At 54.1% G+C, this 19740-nt stretch overlaps 6 protein-coding genes across 6 annotated transcripts; 2 read left to right on the top strand and 4 right to left on the bottom strand.

The window, feature by feature from the left end:
• Window positions 1-117: 117 nt before the first annotated feature.
• CLUP02_09738 (ADP-ribose pyrophosphatase) lies at window positions 118-3618 on the top strand (the record flags this gene model as incomplete). The annotated part of the gene is made up of 10 exons (XM_049288716.1): window positions 118-1908; window positions 1983-2045; window positions 2187-2321; window positions 2396-2472; window positions 2505-2815; window positions 2879-2894; window positions 2950-3157; window positions 3203-3259; window positions 3318-3518; window positions 3592-3618. The coding sequence occupies 10 exons, from the start codon at window positions 118-120 to the stop codon at window positions 3616-3618; spliced, it is 2886 nt and encodes a 961-aa protein (XP_049145860.1).
• A 133-nt stretch (window positions 3619-3751) lies between these two features.
• On the bottom strand, window positions 3752-5445 carry CLUP02_09737 (amino acid permease; the record flags this gene model as incomplete). Its single annotated transcript, XM_049288715.1, has 3 exons — window positions 3752-4626; window positions 4683-4842; window positions 4906-5445. 3 exons carry the CDS (start codon window positions 5443-5445, stop codon window positions 3752-3754), a joined length of 1575 nt encoding a protein of 524 aa, XP_049145859.1.
• Window positions 5446-8823: 3378 nt separating this feature from the next.
• Window positions 8824-13706, bottom strand: CLUP02_09736 (hsp90-like protein; the record flags this gene model as incomplete). The annotated part of the gene is made up of 11 exons (XM_049288714.1): window positions 8824-8924; window positions 9000-9117; window positions 9176-9211; window positions 9276-9345; window positions 9422-9468; window positions 9704-9873; window positions 9927-10044; window positions 10096-10531; window positions 10580-11706; window positions 11761-13570; window positions 13663-13706. The coding sequence occupies 11 exons, from the start codon at window positions 13704-13706 to the stop codon at window positions 8824-8826; spliced, it is 4077 nt and encodes a 1358-aa protein (XP_049145858.1).
• Window positions 13707-13886: 180 nt separating this feature from the next.
• On the bottom strand, window positions 13887-15652 carry CLUP02_09735 (uncharacterized protein; the record flags this gene model as incomplete). Its single annotated transcript, XM_049288713.1, has 8 exons — window positions 13887-14276; window positions 14416-14581; window positions 14642-14685; window positions 14758-14917; window positions 14988-15124; window positions 15151-15311; window positions 15356-15471; window positions 15552-15652. The coding sequence occupies 8 exons, from the start codon at window positions 15650-15652 to the stop codon at window positions 13887-13889; spliced, it is 1275 nt and encodes a 424-aa protein (XP_049145857.1).
• An 82-nt stretch (window positions 15653-15734) lies between these two features.
• Window positions 15735-17305, top strand: CLUP02_09734 (uncharacterized protein; the record flags this gene model as incomplete). Its single annotated transcript, XM_049288712.1, has 7 exons — window positions 15735-15796; window positions 15860-15970; window positions 16034-16199; window positions 16262-16443; window positions 16502-16871; window positions 16938-17057; window positions 17135-17305. The coding sequence occupies 7 exons, from the start codon at window positions 15735-15737 to the stop codon at window positions 17303-17305; spliced, it is 1182 nt and encodes a 393-aa protein (XP_049145856.1).
• A 64-nt stretch (window positions 17306-17369) lies between these two features.
• Window positions 17370-19739, bottom strand: CLUP02_09733 (glycosyl hydrolase family 20; the record flags this gene model as incomplete). Its single annotated transcript, XM_049288711.1, has 4 exons — window positions 17370-18239; window positions 18301-18553; window positions 18610-19103; window positions 19218-19739. The coding sequence occupies 4 exons, from the start codon at window positions 19737-19739 to the stop codon at window positions 17370-17372; spliced, it is 2139 nt and encodes a 712-aa protein (XP_049145855.1).
• Between the last annotated feature and the right edge of the window lies 1 nt (window position 19740).

Below are 19740 nucleotides of genomic sequence, written 5' to 3'. Positions count from 1 at the left end.
ACGGAAACCTTGACACGGGGTACTGAGTGAGTCTACCCCGCGTTACGCTCTTTCAAAGGCAAAGAGTAGATATCCGCAGGCAACGCAGGCAACGTTGGTAACGTAGAATGCCTGGGAATGGCGCCATTCACGATTGATGTGCGGAATGTTTCCGGAGCCATCAATAGGACCGAGATGGAAGAGACGAGCGATAACCCAAGCCAAGAGCTCGCTGCAGTTTACCGGCGGTTGATAGAGGTCGACTCGACCTTCAAAAAAATCATCAACCACAACCCAGAACTTAGCCTGGAGGACTGGAAAGCACGCAAGAAGGCAAATCCAAACGAGCTCGGCCCTTACTCGGACCTAATCGAACAAGGATTTGCTCTTCGAGCACACGTTCACGGCATTCTCAACCCGACGGACAGCAGGCTTCTCAACTTGCCCTTCGAGCTCCTAGATCTGATCTGTTCTCACGTCGACGCCGTCTCGGCAAAGGAAAACGATTTCACCTGGGCGCAGCCACACAAGAGGCGAAAAGTAGACATTGAAACTCTCCAGTCCCTTCGTCTGTCTTGCCGCCGTCTCTGCGAAGCAGCATCCCCTTACTTGGTTCCTACCATTACGGTCCACGTCACACGGAAATCCCTCGATCGTCTGAATGCAATTTCCCGGCATGCGACCATCGGACGAGGCGTGCGCTGTATCCGCATTCCCCTAGGCTTCTACGATGGACTCGCGGCATACGCACAAGAGAATTTCATTCTCTTGGCGAAGCACGAGCTCCGGAACTTGTTCCGTCGGGAACTCTCGCATGGGATGACGCGTCAGGACATGCTGTCTGACGGCGCAAAAGAGAATCTTCAGGCGATATTCGATCTTTTGGATCGGCTCACCGACGACGAGCCTTGGGATGAGGAGCTTTCAAATGCATTTCACGAAGGATTCATTGGTAAAGCATACGATAAATACGCGCGCCTTGAGGCCGAGCAAAAGCACCTTCACGACGATAGGTGGCACAGCTTCTCCGATATTGTGTCATTTGCAATGAAGCGGATGCCGAGTGCGACGAGACTGGAGATGAGCGATTCGTTTGAACCGCAGTGGACTCCGCCTGAAGGAGACGCCCTCGTCAACGAAGACGAACTTTACCAGTACCTGATAACTCCTCACCGATGGGAGCACGCAGCCACAGCGGTTACTCAACTCGAAGATGACCTCATGAGCGCTCGACGGCCGTTCGGATTCATCCCAGGCGTTCTCGGAGCTACCGGGGTTTTCCTGACACGGTTTGCTGTGCGAGTCACCCCGATGCACTTCTGGGCTGCATTTGAGACGGTCGGGGATGAGCCGACAATAGATGAATACAATTGGGTTACTGAACAGCTCCGTTGCTTCGAATTCACGAGCAAATACTTGCTCAGCGAAGGCCCTTCCAGAAGACCCCAGGTCACCTGGTCGAAGTTTCACGATGCGGCTGGCTTTGAAGGTTGTGGGAAGCTTCTCAGTGTTCTTACCGCGACGGACAGTCTAGAGCGCATCTCGATCGACTTGGAGGAGTTCAGCCACGATGCAGACACAATCGAAATCGGACCACAAAAACCGTGGCATTTCAACTGGTTTGTCCAAACGCAACCATGGCCCAATCTCCAACGACTTACACTTTCGAATGTGCGTCTCAACTCTCACGACTTTGGCGTGCTTCTTGGCGATAGAGAGATAGAACTCAGTCTGAGCTCTGCTGAGATGGTTCAAGGTACGTGGGAGGAGACATTGGATATGTTGCGGCGCAAAGCCGACGCGAAGCAGCGGGGAGAGCAGGGTCTCGCGCCGCTTAGAATTATGGCTTTGACAAGTCTGTCTGGGGCTGAGTGCAAGGAGATGGGCGAAGATGAGTACCGCGTCTTGAGTCTTGCGGCTCAGGGCTACGTGTGGCATCTTCAAGAGAATAATCCTTTCCGATGGCGTCCAGAGGACTGATGTTCCGCCATGATTCGAGGTAGATCTGGGGAGGACAGTGCTGCAAGCAATTGAAGCTTTTGATGAATCCAAATAGAGACATAATTGTTGGATTCCAGTCTCTCGAACCCTAGCAAATCGCATCCCTAAGTCAGAATCAACTAAACGTGTCTCATTGCTGTGACTTAAAATGCAACCCCGCACTTTTCGATTGCCCCTCTACCCCACCAGTTTTTACCCCTCCATAGTACTTGAACAGCGTGAATAGGAAAAGAGACAACATTGGAACCTTCAACCAATCTGGGTTTGTATACGTCAGATTCGATCAAGTACTCAGTATGGAGGACTCAACGAAGCCTCATGTAGTTTCATCGGAGCCACTGGTGAGTTGCAATAAGTTAAAATGACGCGTTGATTCAACAAGCACGGCTAATGCGTCTGGTGATTGAACACACAGGAGATTGGAGATGCTAAATGGATGACGTTGGTCAAGTCGGTTCCCCCTCAGATAATGATCTCATACGAAACTACACTGTAATGTTTAATAGACCTAACCGGACGTTTAGGATCAAGTACAGAGACGTGGATGGTAAAGACCGCGTCTGGGAAGGAGTTGAGAGGAAGACACGCGCAGCAGGCAGCTCAGTCGACGCGGTGCATATCGTTGCCGTGTTAAAGAAAGAAACTGGCCCAGAGCTTCTGCTTCAGCGACAGTTCCGCCCGGCTGTGGGCAAAATCTGTGTCGAACTTCCCGCTGGACTGCTGGACAAAGGCGAAACCATCGAACAGTGCGCGATCCGCGAACTCGCAGAAGAGACAGGCTACGTCGGTACCATCAAGCCGGATTCGTATGTGAACAGCCCAAAGCTTTTCGGCGGTAAGTGACCAGTTCGCAAATTAATCTATGTTTTGGAGACCTCCGACGCTAATACTTCTCAAGCCCCTGGCTTCTCCAAGTGTGTCACGCTCAGTCCCTGTCTTGGCTGGCCTTCGAAAGTTGACTCTCCCTAGTTCGTGCTCTGTTATGGTCCATGTTGATATAGACATGCAAGCAGAGGAAAATCGCAACCCCAAGCCGAGCTTGGAAGAAGGAGAGTTCATCGAGTGTTTCTCACTGCCCTTGACCAGCCTTTACGTCGAATGTAGGAGGCTAGAGGCCGAAGGTTATGCTATCGATGGAAAGCTCGGGTCTTTGATAGAGGGCTTTCAAATGTCCCAGGTGTGGCGGACCTAACACCGAATGATTGGACCATGTGGCTTTCAGGGCTCTCTGTCAAATAACAAAGATGACCAGGGTTCTAAAGTCGTCTTGATGGAAATGGTCCCTCTGACATAATCACGCGAATCCTTAGTCACGGGGTGAGAACAGGTTTTCTTAGGGAAAGCCTGAACAAGTCTCTCGGCGATACGAAGGCTACCCAACGGATGAGTTAGTGATGGTATCGGATCATGAGGGCGGTATTCACGATGTGCCGAACCATTTGTATCGAAAATCTGTCAAAGGTCTCCTGATACGAAGAGCCCTGTCCGGTTTACATGCTCGAAGGGGTTCGCCGTGGTCACACCAGGATCATAATCGCGTAGACTCATAATCATAGTTCAACCAAGTGCTACGCTCACAATTTGAGAAACGACTTAATGGGGACAACACAGGATGAAGAATTTTCAATGGATGAATGATTGTCAGGATGTGTGAGAGCCATCCCAAATTGGTATCATAACAAAAGGCAAATCAACTTCTACGTACACGAGACTGATCCACAAACCAATCAGCTTCTACTCAAATCTCAAAAACAAAGAAAGCCAAAAAGGATCATTTCTTTTCCGTACTCGCCGTCGTCTCCGAGTCAACGTTTCCCGGGATCTTTCCCTCCAGCGTGCCCTCCGGCCCAGGCTGGAACTCCTCCTTGGCAACCGGGGGTCCGTGGAAGTTCTTTCTCGCGTAGGCAAAGTACCAGGTGATGGCGATGAAGGCGAAACCGGCAAACACGACGGAGGCGTAGTTCATGGTCGAGGCGTCGACGGGCAAGCTGACGGGCATGCAGAAGATGATGACGGCGAAGCAGATCCAGACGATGCAGATGCAGTTGATGGCGGTGCCGAACTTGCCGAGCGGGTAGGGCGAGTTAGCGACGGCGCGGCGGCGCTGGATGAGGTTAACGAGGACGGGCACGCCGTAGCTGGTGGACAGGCAGATGGTAGCAACACCGGTGAAGGAGTTGAAGGCGGCGCTGGAGCCAAAGTAGATGCAGCCAAGAATCATGTCGACACCCGTAGACAGACCGAGGGCCCAGAGGGGCATGTCGAGCTTGTGGTTGACGCGGCTCCAGAGCTTGTAGCCGGGGATGGCGCCGTCGCGGGCGAAGGCGTAGGTGCAGCGGGAGGCGGCGGTCAGAGCGCCGATGCCGGCGAACATGAGGATGCCGAGGATGAGGAAGAGGAGGCCGAAGCCACCGGCGGCGGAGCCGGTGACGGTCTTGAAGAGGAGACCGATGGGCTGGGAGTTTGCGACCTCGAGGAGCATGGTGACGTCGGGGAGTACGAAGAGAATGGGGATGAGGTAGATGACACCGGTGACGCCGGCGGCGGCGACGGAGAGGACGATGGCGCGGGGGACTTCGCGTTCGGGGTTCTGGACTTCCTCGCACATGGAGGCGACCATGCCGTAGCCAGTGAGGGTGTAGGCGGCTAGTAGAAGTGTCAATTGGGGTGTATTCGTGAGCATAGGGTTATTGCGAACATACCTTGTAGCAAACCGACGAAGAATGACCAGCCAGGAGCCCATCCACTAGCGGAAGCGTCGTAGTGGGTGAAGACAAATTCGGCAGATCTCTTGCTGGGGGCCATGACCAGGATAGTGATCATGATGATGAGAACGGAAGCACCAGTCCAGTAGATGCAGACCTATAGAAACATTCGTCAGCATTTTCGTTCCGATGCTGATTTCTCATAGCATGCCAAACCCACCTTGTTGATCAGATCCAGGTACCGCGATCCAAACGCATTCACTCCAGCGCAAATCAACATAACAGCCCAGAAGCAGAGCACAGTCTGCCACGTATTGGCAACAAAGTCCTCGTTGAAAACACTAATCGCACTGAGAATCAACTGCGCACCGCTAAAGTTGATACTCAGGGTAACAGTCCAGTTGCCGACGAGGGTAAGCCACCCGTCCACGAAGCTGACGAGCGGCGCCCAGCCGGCGGGGGCGAGCATGGCGGACCAGTAGTATACGCCGCCGGCAGTCGGGTAGACGGCGCAGATCTCGGCGAGGGAGGCGGCGATGCAGAGGGAGATGATGGAGACGAGGACCCAGCCCCAGAGGACGGTGACGGCCTGGCCGTTGGTCAGGGTGATGTACATTGTGGTGCTGAGGCCGAAGGGGACGGCCATGATGGCGAAGGAGAGGCCGAGGATGGACATCATGGACAGGTTGCGCGGGAGCTCGGCCTTGTAGCCCAGCCTGGCGAGGGCCTGGTCGGCGGAGACGCGGGGAGGTGCTTCCATGTTTGCGGTCTCTAGTCGTTGGTGACTGTGAGGTTCTGAGTGTTGGTGGTTGAGGGTATCGTGTGGTGTCAGTCCACGGGTGGTAGACGACTCAATCGAATCGGTAGGACGTCGATTGGCGTCTGTAGATGACTTAATGGCTTTGTTGGTTGTTGTAGAACCCCGGATTCGGACAGCCTCGCTCGGTGACGTTTCTCGCCGGGGGGAACGGGGTAGACGGACGGGTTTGCGGGGGAGGAGTCTGGAGATGCGGCAATTGAGGAGCAGGAGTATTAAATGAACGTAATGGAAATGTTGAAAATGCTGGCACAGACACACACGCACTCCACGAAGAAATGGTAGGGGACCGCGTCTTTTTGGCAGTGAAGAAAAAAGACCGCGTGCGTTACATGGGAACCGAGGTGTGTGGTAAGAAAAAGGGGACTAAGCCATTCTTTAGTAGCCCAGACTTTCTCTCTCCCAATTGTCTCCATCAGCTTGTTCGTACGGGACTAGAACTAAACCACGTTCAACACACGCAAGAAGAGTGGTCTCGGTCCAGGGTACAGACTAGACTAGTCTATCCGGCAGTCAAGCTTGAAGCAAGCCAGGCCCGGCCCAGTACCATCTACGGGGACGGGGCGAGTCACACACACATTCAAATGACACAGAAGCGCGGCTACGTCCAATGCGACAAGAAACGGACGGGAGGGCCTGGCTGCGGCCGGGGGGTGGCACTGGTAGGATAGAAGGGAGGAGGGGGGACCCCGGCCTTGGGCATGGAGCTCTCTCGTTCAAGACGATGCGCTAATCTTTTGCTCCTCTTCTATTTGACAATTGCCAGGCTGTCAGTAGGAAAGCCGAGAGAAAGAGAGTCTGAAAGAGAGACGAACGAATTGTCCTCCTCGGGTCTCCTCTTTTCTTCCCCCACGCCCCGCAACGACCTGACGGAAGTGAGGAGAGAAAGTGGAAACTGGCCGAGATGCACAGCTCACGATCAGTGGATCTCTCAGCTTGCCCAAGCCTCTTAGGCTGAAGCCGAGTTGTCTGGGCTATTTGTGATGTTCAAATCCGTGAATACGTCAGGTCAATGGTTAAGCAACACTTGGAGTCTTCGACAACACCTGAACAGCTGGTTCCCAATCCGTCAATGGCATGAAATGATGCTTCACTCCAAATGATCGTCTTTATCTACGTACCCACCATCTAAAGTGGGAAACCCGATTGTGGCGCCTTGACAGACGGGGGCGGTTTTAGGTGCAGCCAGCCGGTAACGAGTCTCGAGGAGGGAGAACCTGGATCAGAGGACCACCCACCTCCGGGACCGCGATTATCTTTGGCAGGCTGGCAGCTTCGGGGGCGGCCTTTGATGATTGATTACGATGACAGGCCAGTTCAGGCGCCCCTGGGGCGTGGTAAGCGTATGCGTGTCAAGCCACCACCACCACAACCACAAACCACCCAGAAGGGCACCACCACTTCGGGGCGCCGCTTGGTTCGTTGGTTCGTGCGTATCAGGACGTTAACCCAGACAGCACCAGGACACACCCATTTCTGGTAGTCTCGCCTTGCCTGATGGCTGGGATGCTGAATCATGTTTAACCGCGGTGTGTAGACTCTGTGTATCAGTGACTTGGTCATCTCTATCTTCCTAGCGAGACTCTCTCTCTCGTTGACTTCATTTTGAGGATGAAGATAACCGAATGCTGTTTGCTCACGAAGGACCATCGTGACCAGATCTCGGGTAACTCGGAGAAGCATAGAGGGGGGTTAAACACTCCTCCTATCGGGACCGCGGTGTTGGCGTCCTCCAAAAGTGTCGAAACCCCATCGTCCACGTTCCAAGCAGTCCGTCTTTTCCCCAGGAATTGATCGGTTACAGGGAAACCACAGCCTACAGCGCGGTAAACCACAAGGCGAGAGAATGGTCACCTCGCCAAAAAGGCTTGTTTCTCCAGCTCGTGTAGCCCGTGATGTCATTGCCCACCCTATCATGCACCTTTCCCCCCTCCTCCTTCTAGGCTTCTCCTGGGTAAGCCCATTGAAAGCGTTGGCTGCAATGGAACACTCGCTGCAACAGAACGAAAGGGTCGATCACTTTGGGGAAACGAGCTTGGCGGCGCTCAATGGATGCTTGGGCTGAGGGAGCGCGCTGGAGATAGACGTGCTCACGTGGTCCAGCGTTGCTCATGCATTCCGCGTCCGCAGAAGAACGCCAGCAGTGAGGAGATGGAGGAGATGATGTCGTGCCACTCACTATCTCGTCCTATCACGACCCTTACCGCGTTGGCTTTCGTCTCGTCGTCTCTTCAATACCCCCAAAATCTTATCAGCTTGTCGAACCATGCCTTCGAATCGACGCCTCCCCCGGCAATAGAACGATGCCCCTTCTGGACAACGCAGGTCGGGCAACCCGGGCACATGGTTTAGATTGCCGTGGCTCCAGTGTTCCAATGCCGTCCTACCAGACTCCTAGACTCCCAGACCAGTCCCGAAACGCAAGCTGCTGTCCATTTGATCCAAAGAAGCTCACCTCGACTTCCTCGCGATGTCTACGGAGTACACCGGCAATGCTCCTCAACGTGGAAGTCCAACCCCGCAAGATTGGGCTCGCCCACAGCCCACAAGGGCCCCTTCCCCCTCCCCGCTGACACATACAATTGCAGTGGAGAAACGGATCCCGAATCCACACGTCTCAATGATAAGAGACGGCTCTTCTCGGAAGTGAGCTTCTCGGAAGCAGAATCTGGGTTTCGGAAGGGAGCGTGGCCTCGAATGAATACAGCAAACATGACGAAAACTTGGTGGTGATTGACATCGCAAGAGGTGAGCAGGAATCAAATCGTAAGAGGTGAGCTGACCAGCCAGCCTCTATACGTGCAATAACAGACTACTGCAGAATGCAGACTTGCAGAGAAGAGCCCGCGGGTAGCTATCTCTGCATCCCGGAACGACCGTTCATTATGCGCCCCTGACCACACCCACCAAAGATAACGAAAGAGACCCAACGTGGACGCGTAGGGGTCAGCCCGTGTCCCGGGCGAGTGAAGCCTTATCAGTGGACTCGCTCTTCCCCTTGCCATTGAATTTGATGGAGTGCGAACTGCGACGAGCATGGCAAATGGGAAGATTGGGAAAAGCACTCTTGAATTCGTTCGGCCCGATTCTGGTGTCGGACTCGAGTTAATCGATTCTTTAACGCCGATTGAAACTGTTCATCCCCTTTGAAGAGAGTACCTATTGCTCTGTCGTGCATTGAAGGCCCTTTCTCGAGTGTCTCTCTATTTGACAATCGATATCTTCATTCCATCCCTAACCACTCCCTACAATGAAGTGCCTTGGACCATTTAACCCCCCTTTTCAAACACATCGCAATGAAATAAATCACATCCAAGCTGCTCAATTCCAAAGTTCTAAACATGCCGGGCAAAAGCCGAGGTCCCACACGTTCACATCACCAACGCTCAGCCCCCTGTTCCTATTCTTATCTCTCCTGCTCGCTCGAGTAATCATTTTCATAATTAGACAGCAAGCTGTCAGAAAAAAACAGCCATCGGCACCTCCCGATGACTGACACAATCCTAGCAAATGCCAAAAAAACACCAGGCTAAAAGGAATCTTGGAAGAATACATTTTACATCTTGACGCAATCCTACGCAATCCTTCGCTTCTCAGACCAAGGGCAATTTGGCGCTATCTGATCATCTCTCCATTCAGAATGATACTTTATTAGTGGTTGTCAAATACCAACAATGTCGATAGGACGCCACTGTGCACGAATGCGATCCTGCAATATTGTTCACCCAGAGCCGCCAGACACACTGAAGTGCTCACGACTCCCAAGGTCACACAACGTTCAGAATATTCATGCCGACGCGCTGAGCCGGCGGTTGATTTCGACTACCTGCGTACCAAGCATTCCTGTCCCATCTTGGTACCAATCGTCAACTGTAATACCTCCAAACGGCGCCGTAACCCTCGTCAAACTTGTTCGTACCAGTAGCCGTGAAAGAGATATCCCCCCTTTTTGAGCGCTTCTAGGTCCTATGCAGGACCAATCCATCAAATCGTGCACCTCCTAAACGCCTTGCAAATCTTGACCAAACAACAAGAAAAAGAAATCCCATGCAACAGCGATACGACCGCCCCAATGCACCAGTCACGCCCGTCTACAACGCCTGAGGTACCTTTCCCCATTTTAAGATAGGACCTCTTTTTCCGCCGCCTCGTCCACTAATTTCCTCTGTTTCAATATTTTGACCAGTTCTGTCATGGTCACTGGTCGTGTCAAGAATAAATCCATTCCGCTTGCGAAGCCCTCCTGTCGGGCGCCCGCCGATCCCAGACTCGTGATGGCAATAACCGTCACGGGTGGGAGGTTGTGTGCCCGTTCAAACTTCCTGATGCGCCTTGTAGCTTCAAGCCCGTCCATTACAGGCATCGTTATATCTGTGCATTATTAGTGACCATTACTTCCTATCGTCCTCCGTATTGACTCATACCTATGAGAATACAGCAAAACCTCTGCGGGTTAGACGTGTAAGTCTGCAGGGCCTCAAGGCCGTTTGAAGCAGTGGCGTGTCGTTTTTGCAGCCTCTTCATATATGCCGATAGAATCTGCTACCATAAGCCTTTGAACGTACTAGCATCGTCCCCAATAGGTAGACAAACCTTAAGATTGATCGGATTATCGTCCACCAAAAGAAACTCTAGCGGCGACTTAACGGTTCCAGGAGACGGGCTGACGCTCGAGTTCATGTTGCCCCTAGCTGAAGCTGTCGAGGTAGCCGGCGCCGCTGCTGACGCAGCTGGGCGGAAGGGGAGCGTCAGAGTAAAGTTGGAATCACTGGTGTTGGCAATCCAGCTGTCTCCCGGTGACTGAGATACGATCTCGGTAGCTGGCGAGGCCACCCGTACCATTTTGACTGATTCGGATTGCGCTCGCGGTCTCGTCGACAGAGCGTCCGACTTGAGTGCCCGTGGTGATGGAGCAGGCCCTGGGAAGGCATCCGACAGTGGGCTGACGGGTATCGTCTTCGTGGGCTGTCTTTGCTTCCAGCGATCAAGTGCACAAGCCAAAGCCTTTGCAACCTTTCTAGGGCCAGTTCTGAATCACGGTCAGCTTGCGGTTCTTGGAAAGGACCAGATGACTTACGGCTGGGCGATGAACTCCATGACAGCGTCGTGTCGAAGGGAGCGTCTGTAGGAAGTCGCCAGCTTCTGGGCAGATTCGGCATTGCCACAGACTACGACGAGCGGGGTATCAACACCTCCAGTCTCAGACAGACCGAGACGTCTGAAAGCCTCCTCACTGCAAACCATCAAATCCGTCTTGGATGCAGTTCGGCTGTCCTCGTTGAGCTTAAGATCCATCCACTTGAATGGCAAGCTTTCCACGGGAAGATCTAGCCCTCCGGCGCGAAGCTCTTCCGAATCTTCAAGTCCTCTGCTGAACCCACACACCGAGAGTCGCGTTCCGGCCAGGGCATTCAGGTCGGCCGAAAACTTGCGTCCCCTACTGCTCGATTTGCGAGACAGCACCAGTGGCATCGATACCGTGATGCTCGTTCCATGGCCGACCTGACTCTCCACACTGATTGTGCCACCGAGACCTGCCACAATCTGTCTGACAAGGCTGAGACCCAAACCAGTACCCGGTGCGAGTGCGTCTTCCTGGGAGAACGGAGTAAAGAGCTTATTGTGCAAGAACTCTTCGGTAATCCCTTTGCCTGAGTCGGTGACGGTGAGCACAACCATCGATGCCGACCGAGATGTCTTATGTACGACCTCCTCTTGCCTAAGGTGGACTTTGATGAATCCCTTGGATGTGTACTTGAGGGCGTTTCCGAACAGATTCATGACTATCCGACGAATGGCGCCCGGATTCGTGTGGACTACCCACGCACAGTTCGGGTCGATGTCGACAAGAATCTTGACATCCTTCATAGCGGCAGCCGGCGCGTCTGAGGGTTTCCGCCTGTGGCCCAGCCCATCGGATGTCGCAATGGCATCCAGCTTCTCTTGAGCCGGTGTTGGAGGGCCTGAAGACGCACCGTGACGTGCCAGAGAGTTGGCAACCATGTGATGAAAGCTGTAGCCGATGAATACACTCTCAATGACCTCCTCTACGAGCAAGTCGAGGTGAACGTCAGAAACCAAGCTCATCATACCAGATTCGATCGATGCCGATGCTTCTTGTCGCAGCCCACGACCTGGGCCATTATTCTTCCGCTGGGACTTTGAAGCTCGGAGGTACGTGTTGACTTTGCTATAGTCAAGCAACTGTGTCGAGTTAGCACGTCAAGTGAGGCTTAGGAAGCGTCATTGTAAACCTACATGGTCAATTGTGTCGAGGAGAGTTTTGCCCGAAATCTCAATGGTGTGGATTACGTCGACCTGGAAAGCATCCAACTGGGTATCGTGAAGAAGTTCTGCAGCGGCGACTACACCATGGAGCGGCGACCGAAGCTCGTGGCTGAGGGAGCCCAAAATGTCTGTCTTTGCCTTCTCTGCCAGAACTGCATCCAGCCTAATGACCTCAGACATGGTGACCATACCGAATGCTCGCAAGAAAGGCAGGTCCGCCGCAGGCGTCAATATCCGAGCCGCGCTCTTGCTCCACACAAAGCCTCCGGCAAAGCATCGTTCTTTTGAAGGATCCCATAGCGGTACTACAGCTACACTCCTCGCACCCGGGAAGATGTCGATGATGGTCTTGGCCTCGTTCCGCCTCGTAAAGTACGAATGTGCTGCTTTTTGCTCAGGGCGCGTAACCGGGAGATCGTGTTCTTCCGTAGGGGTGATATCGGCATCATCGCTTTCGTAGTCGGCGGACAACCATTGGCCCATCTCATCAAAGCTGAAAACCTTGCCGTTGGGGTATCGACGGAGCAATTTCCTGAGAAACTTTTCGCGCAAAGTCAAACGGCTGAGCTGTGGTGCACTGACGCCATTGACAATGTCGTCCATCGTCGACGACCTTCCAAAGCTCTTACACCATTTGTCGTTGACGTCTTCGGACTTCTCGGACAGACTATCCTCACTGCTAGAAAATGTGTGGTCTGCTACTTCACTAGCCCTCCGTGGACCGGTCACAAGGCCTCCAAAAGAGCCGATGCTCGCATCCAGGAATAAGGCGCCGTCCACTTCGAGGGATTTCCTGATCACATTTGCGGCCCTGGAAAAGATCTTGATGGTCTCTGTCAAATGCGGGTCGGGCGGCGCCGTGCTTGAGGTAGTGGTGGCGACCGTCGCAGTCGTGGCCGTCGTCTCGACGGAGTCGCTCGATTCGACCTTGGCTGATGAATCACTTGAGTCTGCTCTGATAGGGTTGATGCCCGGGCGGACGGGCTCAGGGGATTCGGAAGATCTAGGTGACGGCGGATCCGCATCGGGCAGTGATACCGCCAGCCTAGGAAGCTCAAATCCGTTCAAAGATGCTCGAGGCGTAGTTCTTGTAGTCGGCACTGGGTCGTCTCTACCTTCGATGAAGTTTCCCAATCCTTGCACCATGCGCTCGCTTCGGCGGTAGCTTTCATTTACTCTTCTAGCGTCGAGATATTCCATTACTGTCTGAGAAATCTCGCGCATGAACTGTAACTCCTCGGTGTCGAGACCATTCCTGGGCTTGTCGGAAAAGATGCAGTACACGCCAATGTTGATACCTTTGGGAGACCGGATGGGAACGCCCGCATAAAAGCGGTTGTACGGCGCTGCGTCGATATAAGGTCGATTACAGAATCGTCGGTCAGTAGCAAGATCCGGGACTACAGACACGGGAAGTTCGTCCTCGTCAGTGGTGTGCGCTGTCGGGTGTAGGCTGTTGGAAGCCGCGTGAGTCGCTCCTATCAAAACATGCTCGCAAATTCCAAAGTCGCGAGGGATAGCTGTCCCGCAGAGCCAAAGATGGTTTTGCCTCGTGTACTTAGTATTCGACGCCAGGGGCATTGACTGAGTAGCCTCGGCGACGATGTATTGATGCTGACGATCGAATAGCGAGATCAAGGCACGCGATGCGTTTAGTCGCAAGGCACCTAGCTGCGCAAAGGAAGTGAGGCCTGTATCCGGAGACGACGAGATGGATGAGAAGGGGATCGGTCGGTCGGGACTGTTGAACACAGCGTTGGGAATGTGGAAAGAATCATATCTAGAGAGTCGAGTCTGTCAGTTGTTGAATAGCGAAAAGCATCGTGCCCCGAGCCTTTAGCTAAAGCTCGAGAAGATGAAAGGTATGCGCACTTGAATGTCTCCCATTCACGGGCACCTTCTGATATCTTGTTCATACTTCATGCAAGTTGTTGGAGAGTGGGATGATGAAGCTGGCCCTGCCCATGATACAAGGAGTTTTGATGCAGTGTACGGCAACGACAAACGATGGGAAATGTTGTTTGCCGTTGTCAACAACGCAGCCGTAGTCCGTCGTCGTCAACAACTCAGGTCGAGGTAAGGCAAGGTTGGCAAGGTCAGATCAAGTTCAGATCCAAGTCCTCAAAGCAAGGAGAAGAAGCATGCTTGCTTTCAAAGGTGAGGCGGCGGGCATGACTGAAATGCCGCCCCTCCCCGCTGAGGTGGAGCAGGGATCCCGGAAGCCGGGATGAGCATTGTTCGAGAGGGTTGGGGGGACCGCGGCGCAGTAGCGAGAAGACTTGAGGGTGACGGTAGTGCAGGCAGGGCCCCAGGGCCAGGCCAAGGCGGCGCATATCCTTGCCCTGGATGGGAAACCGGTTCTTTGGGCGGTTTGGAGATTGGCCATTGCAACCCACGGGAACCGGGGTTCCAGGCTTCTGCATCCTCCTCGAGGCGTTCTCCCAGAGGTCCTCCCACTGGCTCCCACAGGGCAGGCAACTGGAGACCTAGAGCCTGCCACGGTGCGTGTGTGTGTGAGTGTTGGTGGGCAGTTTTGGCGGTGGAATGTGGAATGGAGGGGCGTCCCTCGTTTGGCTCCGTTTTGCGTTGATGGGGGACCCTCGGAGATTCTGAGATGCGCTAGACTTTAGCGGCCGGCGAGGAAAGTGTGTAGTTTGTCTCTCTGCAGCAGAGGGGCAATAATTTGGCGACATTTGAGCCGGATTCCGCCGCATCAGCTAAGGTGCTAAGGTAGTTAGAGGGCAAGTTCAGATGCATGCCCAACCGGTGTGCGTGTCGCAATCCATCTAGACTGCTGTTCGGTTGCATGTTTTAGGGGTCTGGACGGCCTTAGCGCGATGCGACGCCGCACGTGGAAGGGAAATCCAAGGGCGGTGGTGTATTTCCGCGTGTGTTCTGGACAGTATTTGTGTGTGTGTGTGTCCCATCCGTCCGTTACCCTAAGCTCTAAGACCATCCGTACAAGACTCTAATGGTGGTGGTGGTTAGGTTGAGAAAAGTGTTTTGCACGTTGACGCCTGAAGAGAGATCGGAGGCTAACGAGGCGAGATGGTGGGACGGCGCAGATGGTTTTGGGATGGTGGCGGCGGCCAGACCGACCCTTGATCCTTTGTCCTTTTCTGAAAGACTATGGAAAACCTAGTCGGAAGAGACAGAGTTGAGCAGAGGGATCAGAGGGATCTGAGGGCGCCTGGAACGATGATGGGCAAAGTGTAATCGTCTGGTCTGCCAGGGCAAGATTGGAGTATGCGTAGACTACTGGCTGACTGGTTGGATTCGGGATTTCCAGTGTCGTGTGCCATGCAACACTGACGACGGGCCGATGAACTGATGTCTGAGTCTTGACTGTCATTGACCAACGGAGAATGGGTGGACGTTGCCTTGGCTGTTGCTGCCAGGACGCTCCCCTCGGTCACCGCTCATTACTGCCCTCTTTCTTCTCTTGATCGACTCGATTTCCTCCCTCTTGTCATCCATATCGCTATCACTCTCGCAGTCTCGTGGACCTTGAACCTCGCCCACTTGCTTCCATGTGAGCAGCAAACCGAGGCGGGGGAAGGCCAACCACAGCGAGGAGAGTCGATGACGGGACTGGCTCCGGGATCCTTGAGAACTTGGGCTGATCCTGGTCCCCACAAGTACAGGCCACTTTCAGAGTCGAGACTCAAGCCAATTCCACCTCTTGCCCCTGTCCAAGGTCCACGGGGGGGAGCAAATGGAATGGGCAGCTCGATCATCGACAAAAATCGGAGAGGGCAGACCGATGAACCATAGCCGTGGAAGATTTCGAGAGGGCCACCAGGTGAGCGGTGAAGAGCCAACAATAGGCGTTTTGCTGCACAGCATGCGACGAGATCTGCATGGCAAAAATGATGGTGGACTCTCTGAAGGAATGGGCAGAAAGGAGAAGACACTGTGAAGATACGGCAAAATTGTGCGCCTGGATGCGGACGACAGACAAGTACGTACAGTGCGAAATGCGGATCCGCCCGAAGCCCGTGGCTCGGTACGTACTCGGAGACCGGGGAAAGTAAGAGGCGGAAGAGTGGGGCATCAAGATGGTTTGCAGGGGACTCGAACCCAAACAAGGGAAAGAGCGGGGCTCCGAGTCAATCGCCCTGCTCCTTCTCAACTTGCTGCTGTCCCATTCCAAGTTTCCAACCGGCAGCTGCCCCGCTTGGTCCCGCTTATATGCTGTAATCCCGTACCGTGCACGTGAACGGCGCACACACAGTCAGGCAAGCACATGGAAGGACACTCGGTACGTACTCCAGCACTCCAGTGTCTCCGGACCTCCTATGCATCTTCCAAGTTCCAATCGCAGCTCTGACACGCCCTTCATTTTATCACCGACAAATCATGGCCTCACATGTTCGACGACCATCTCCCATGGCCCATCAGTCCTTGATGTCAGAGTCGAGACCAACGGTCCAACACGTAATCGATCTTGGCTTCGTCTCCTATCCCACAGCAGCAACAGCCTCCCATCAATACGAGACCATATGATCTGAGTCAACCTGAACCAGTTGCTCCAGACGACCTCCGCACTCATCCGTTCCCTTTCCGTCGCCCCAAATCATGCACATTCCGCATTTCAGCAGACAATGAGACGATGAAATCTCATCGTACATCGGCCGAAACCATCGTCATCCTGTGTCCTAGCCACTAAACCATCGCCCGCTTCAGGCTGTCCCACAAAGAGCAATGTCAGCATCGCCAGCGAGCCAAGTGTGCAAGGCACCAGGGGGAAGTGGGCATTGTCCAGTCCTTGGAGATTTCGAAAAGCCCTCGTTATTGAGAAAGAATCGATCGAAACCGTACGCCCTGCATCTGCACCTCTGTTAAACGGTTGGGCAGCTTTCCATCGACCAGCAACTGGAAACCCCGTCCTGGACCCTGATTCAGCCCCTGGCCCGTCGGTCATCCCTGCGGCGAGCATCCCGTTGCCGTTGCCGGGGCTTTCAACGCCCAAAACCTCTCAGTCCTACCCTCTGGCCCCTGGCAGTCACGCACGACGCAAGACCCCGAAGGACCCCGATCGGTCACCCGGGTCGGCCATGCCACTACATCGAGCCTCGAACGTGACATCGACCATATTAGATCGCTGACGCTATGGTGTTTTGGCCGGGGGTCAAACAACGACAGAGATCTGCACGCCAAAACAATCAAAAAACCGTTGCAAAAAAAGAACCTTCTGGCACAATCTGTCAAATGCCCGCAGGATCGCTGCCTTGACGCCGTTTACACGCCATCCGGACCGACATAACGTACGCTAAAACTAGCTAAATATGTTTTGGCACATGGTACGGACGACTGTGCCAAGTTTCACATCCACATTTGCTAGCACGCCCTGGGCCCTGCGACCACGGAGTGCAGAGTCTCAGCTTTGTTCGGATACAGATTGTGGACAGCGAGTGTGGGCAATATTCACGTCACGACGTACGACTCAGTCGTCCCCGTTCTGCATGACACCGAATTTCCATCTCCAAGGACCATAGCATCCAAAGCAGGTTAAGAGTCCGAAGCTGGTGAGGCTTAAAGAAAATGTCAGCATAAGCCTCTCCGACAATAAGGCTATTCTAGGCATGATCAACCAGCTTCATCCCGCTGATGACTCCCTCAAATCCACTGCCTCCGACTGTTGCCAACGGCGCCTCTACCGCAATGGGCTGCCAGACAAACCGGGCTCCGTTCCAGCCCATTATTGTCAAAAACTCCTTGGGCTCGCCGTCCCCAACGTCCAAGAACGTCTGCCTTCCCCTGCCAATGAGGCTCGCGTTTGTCCACGACCCCACGGGGAACGTGTAATTGAGCGCGTAAGTGCTCTCCCCTGAAAAGAGCATGACGGCGTCCACAGTCCCATTGCCAAACCATAATCCGCTGTCTCCACCGCTGAAGATGGCTCCCTTGGCGTCGGACGTGGGCTTGATCGAGAAAGAAAGAGTGTAATTCCTCCCCTTTTGCGTCAGCGGAGTCGTGATGCTACACGCAGACGCCAGAATGGCACCTTCATCGCCCTTCGCGCACGTCGAGGTTGCATGGTAGTTGTTGCCCGACAAATCTTCAATAGCTGTGCCGTTGCTACCTCGTCCCTGCTTGAAGTCGTATTCAACGATCGTCGATCCGGTGGATGCGATTCTTCGATCAAGGTTCTGCCCCGGCGCGAGAGGCTGCAACGCAGAGAAAAGGCCTTGGTAATCAGCCTCAGCAACTTCGCCTCCCCACTGCTTGTCCGCGAGAGCAGGCAGGCCATCCCTCCATTGGTAGTATCCCTCCGTCACCGTCGTTGCATTCGGGCCAAAATCGTTCCATTGCGGCGCAATATGGCCCAGGAGCGATGCACTGTCCCTTGCGGCATTGTTAGATGCATTCGTGCGATCAAAGATATTTGGCGAAAATGGTGATCCATCGGGCGAGCCATTAAAGATGAATTCTAAGCTGAGTTCATGCTGTTCGCCAGGTCAGTCCGGTCATCACATCAGCACAAACCCGCTCCGTTCGATTACTTACACCATACCACTCGCTCCACTTTCCAACCGTGTAGATGTAGTCGCCCGAGTTAAGTACCTCGTACTCGTTGTTGACAAAGTCGTAGAGTGGGTTCGCCTCAAAGTTGGCCCAGTGCTGAATCGAAACGGACTTGTTGACGGTTCCGCCGACTGACGGCGCAAAAGTTCCCCAGATTCTGACCTTCTTACAGGATGTGCTTGTGATGTAGTCGTTCATCTCGTCCACAAAGCGCGTGTACTCGGCAACCAGGGCGCTGAATGATGAGCACATGCTTGGAAACTGCCACTTTCCGGGGGCGACGTGACTTACTCTTCACTCAGCGTCGGATCGACATACTCATCGGCACCGATCGAGACCGTCTTGGTATGGAACCATGGCAGAAAAATCTCCCAGATTTTCTTCACCATCGGTATCGTCTCTGGATTGGAAATGTTCAGCAAGCTCAAGTCGCTCGATAACCCCAGCTCGGGTTTCCACTGCGAAATCACGAGAGCGTGCCCGGGAGCCTCGATCTCCGGCAGGATCGTCACACCGCGCGCTGCGCACTTAGCTTGGATATCGTCAAGGACGTCCCGCGTATAGCTCTCATTTGCGCGCCTATTAAGGCCCTCGAGGGCAGGATCGTCGGAATTCAACCGGAAGGCAGCGTAGAGAGAAAGCATACGCTCGCGTGAGTAGATGGCGACATTGTTGTACAGATTGTCTGAGAGGTGCAGCTGGAAAGTGTTTTGTTTGAAGAAGGACATGTAAGCGCACATTTCGATGAGGAATTCGGCTGGGTAGTAGTGTCTGGCGATATCGAGCTAACATAGTGCATAGGCAGTCAGCTTGCGGTTCTCTTCGCTTCGGCATCCGGCCGAGGGTCGGTCACGTTTCCCGCGAAACGCGCTCCGGCTCGGGCGGAAGGATTCTCTCACCATCATTCCCCGGGTTCCCCATCCGGGGCTATCTGTCCCGTACCCCAACTTCAGCTCCCCGTTTCCGAGGACGAGCTGCTGTAGGACCGTCCGAGTACCCCACCACACGCCCAGCGGGCTCGCACCTGTGATGAGCACGCCGTCGATCGTGACATTGAGAGAGTATCCCTCGGACGTCTCGCGCCCAGCAGCATCTTTGTAGAGGCTTGCATCGTCGGCCAGCGTCAGGAAAATTGAACCTTGCTCCGGGGCATCGCCTAGCTCGATCGGAATATCGAGTTTTAGCGACGAGGCGAGGTCTTCTCCGAAGGTTGCAGCAAAGGCATGCAGAGTTGGCGGGATGAGTGTTTGGCCTTTGCCGTCGACGGAGTCTGCGTAGGCTGACGAGACTATGATCTTGGAGAGAGAAGAGGCGGAGATGGTGCCGCCTGTTGTAGTGTAGGGTGCTGTTGGAAGGCCTGGGAGAAAGTCTGCTCCCGCTGTGGCCGCGAGAGAGATGAGGACGGTGGCGAGGAACCGCATC

This window comes from Colletotrichum lupini, chromosome 5 (genome assembly GCF_023278565.1).
Source record: "Colletotrichum lupini chromosome 5, complete sequence".
In the NCBI taxonomy this organism is placed as follows: domain Eukaryota; kingdom Fungi; phylum Ascomycota; class Sordariomycetes; order Glomerellales; family Glomerellaceae; genus Colletotrichum; species Colletotrichum lupini.
Note: the sequence above shows the minus strand (reverse complement) of the source record. Positions and strands in the feature narration are given on the sequence as shown.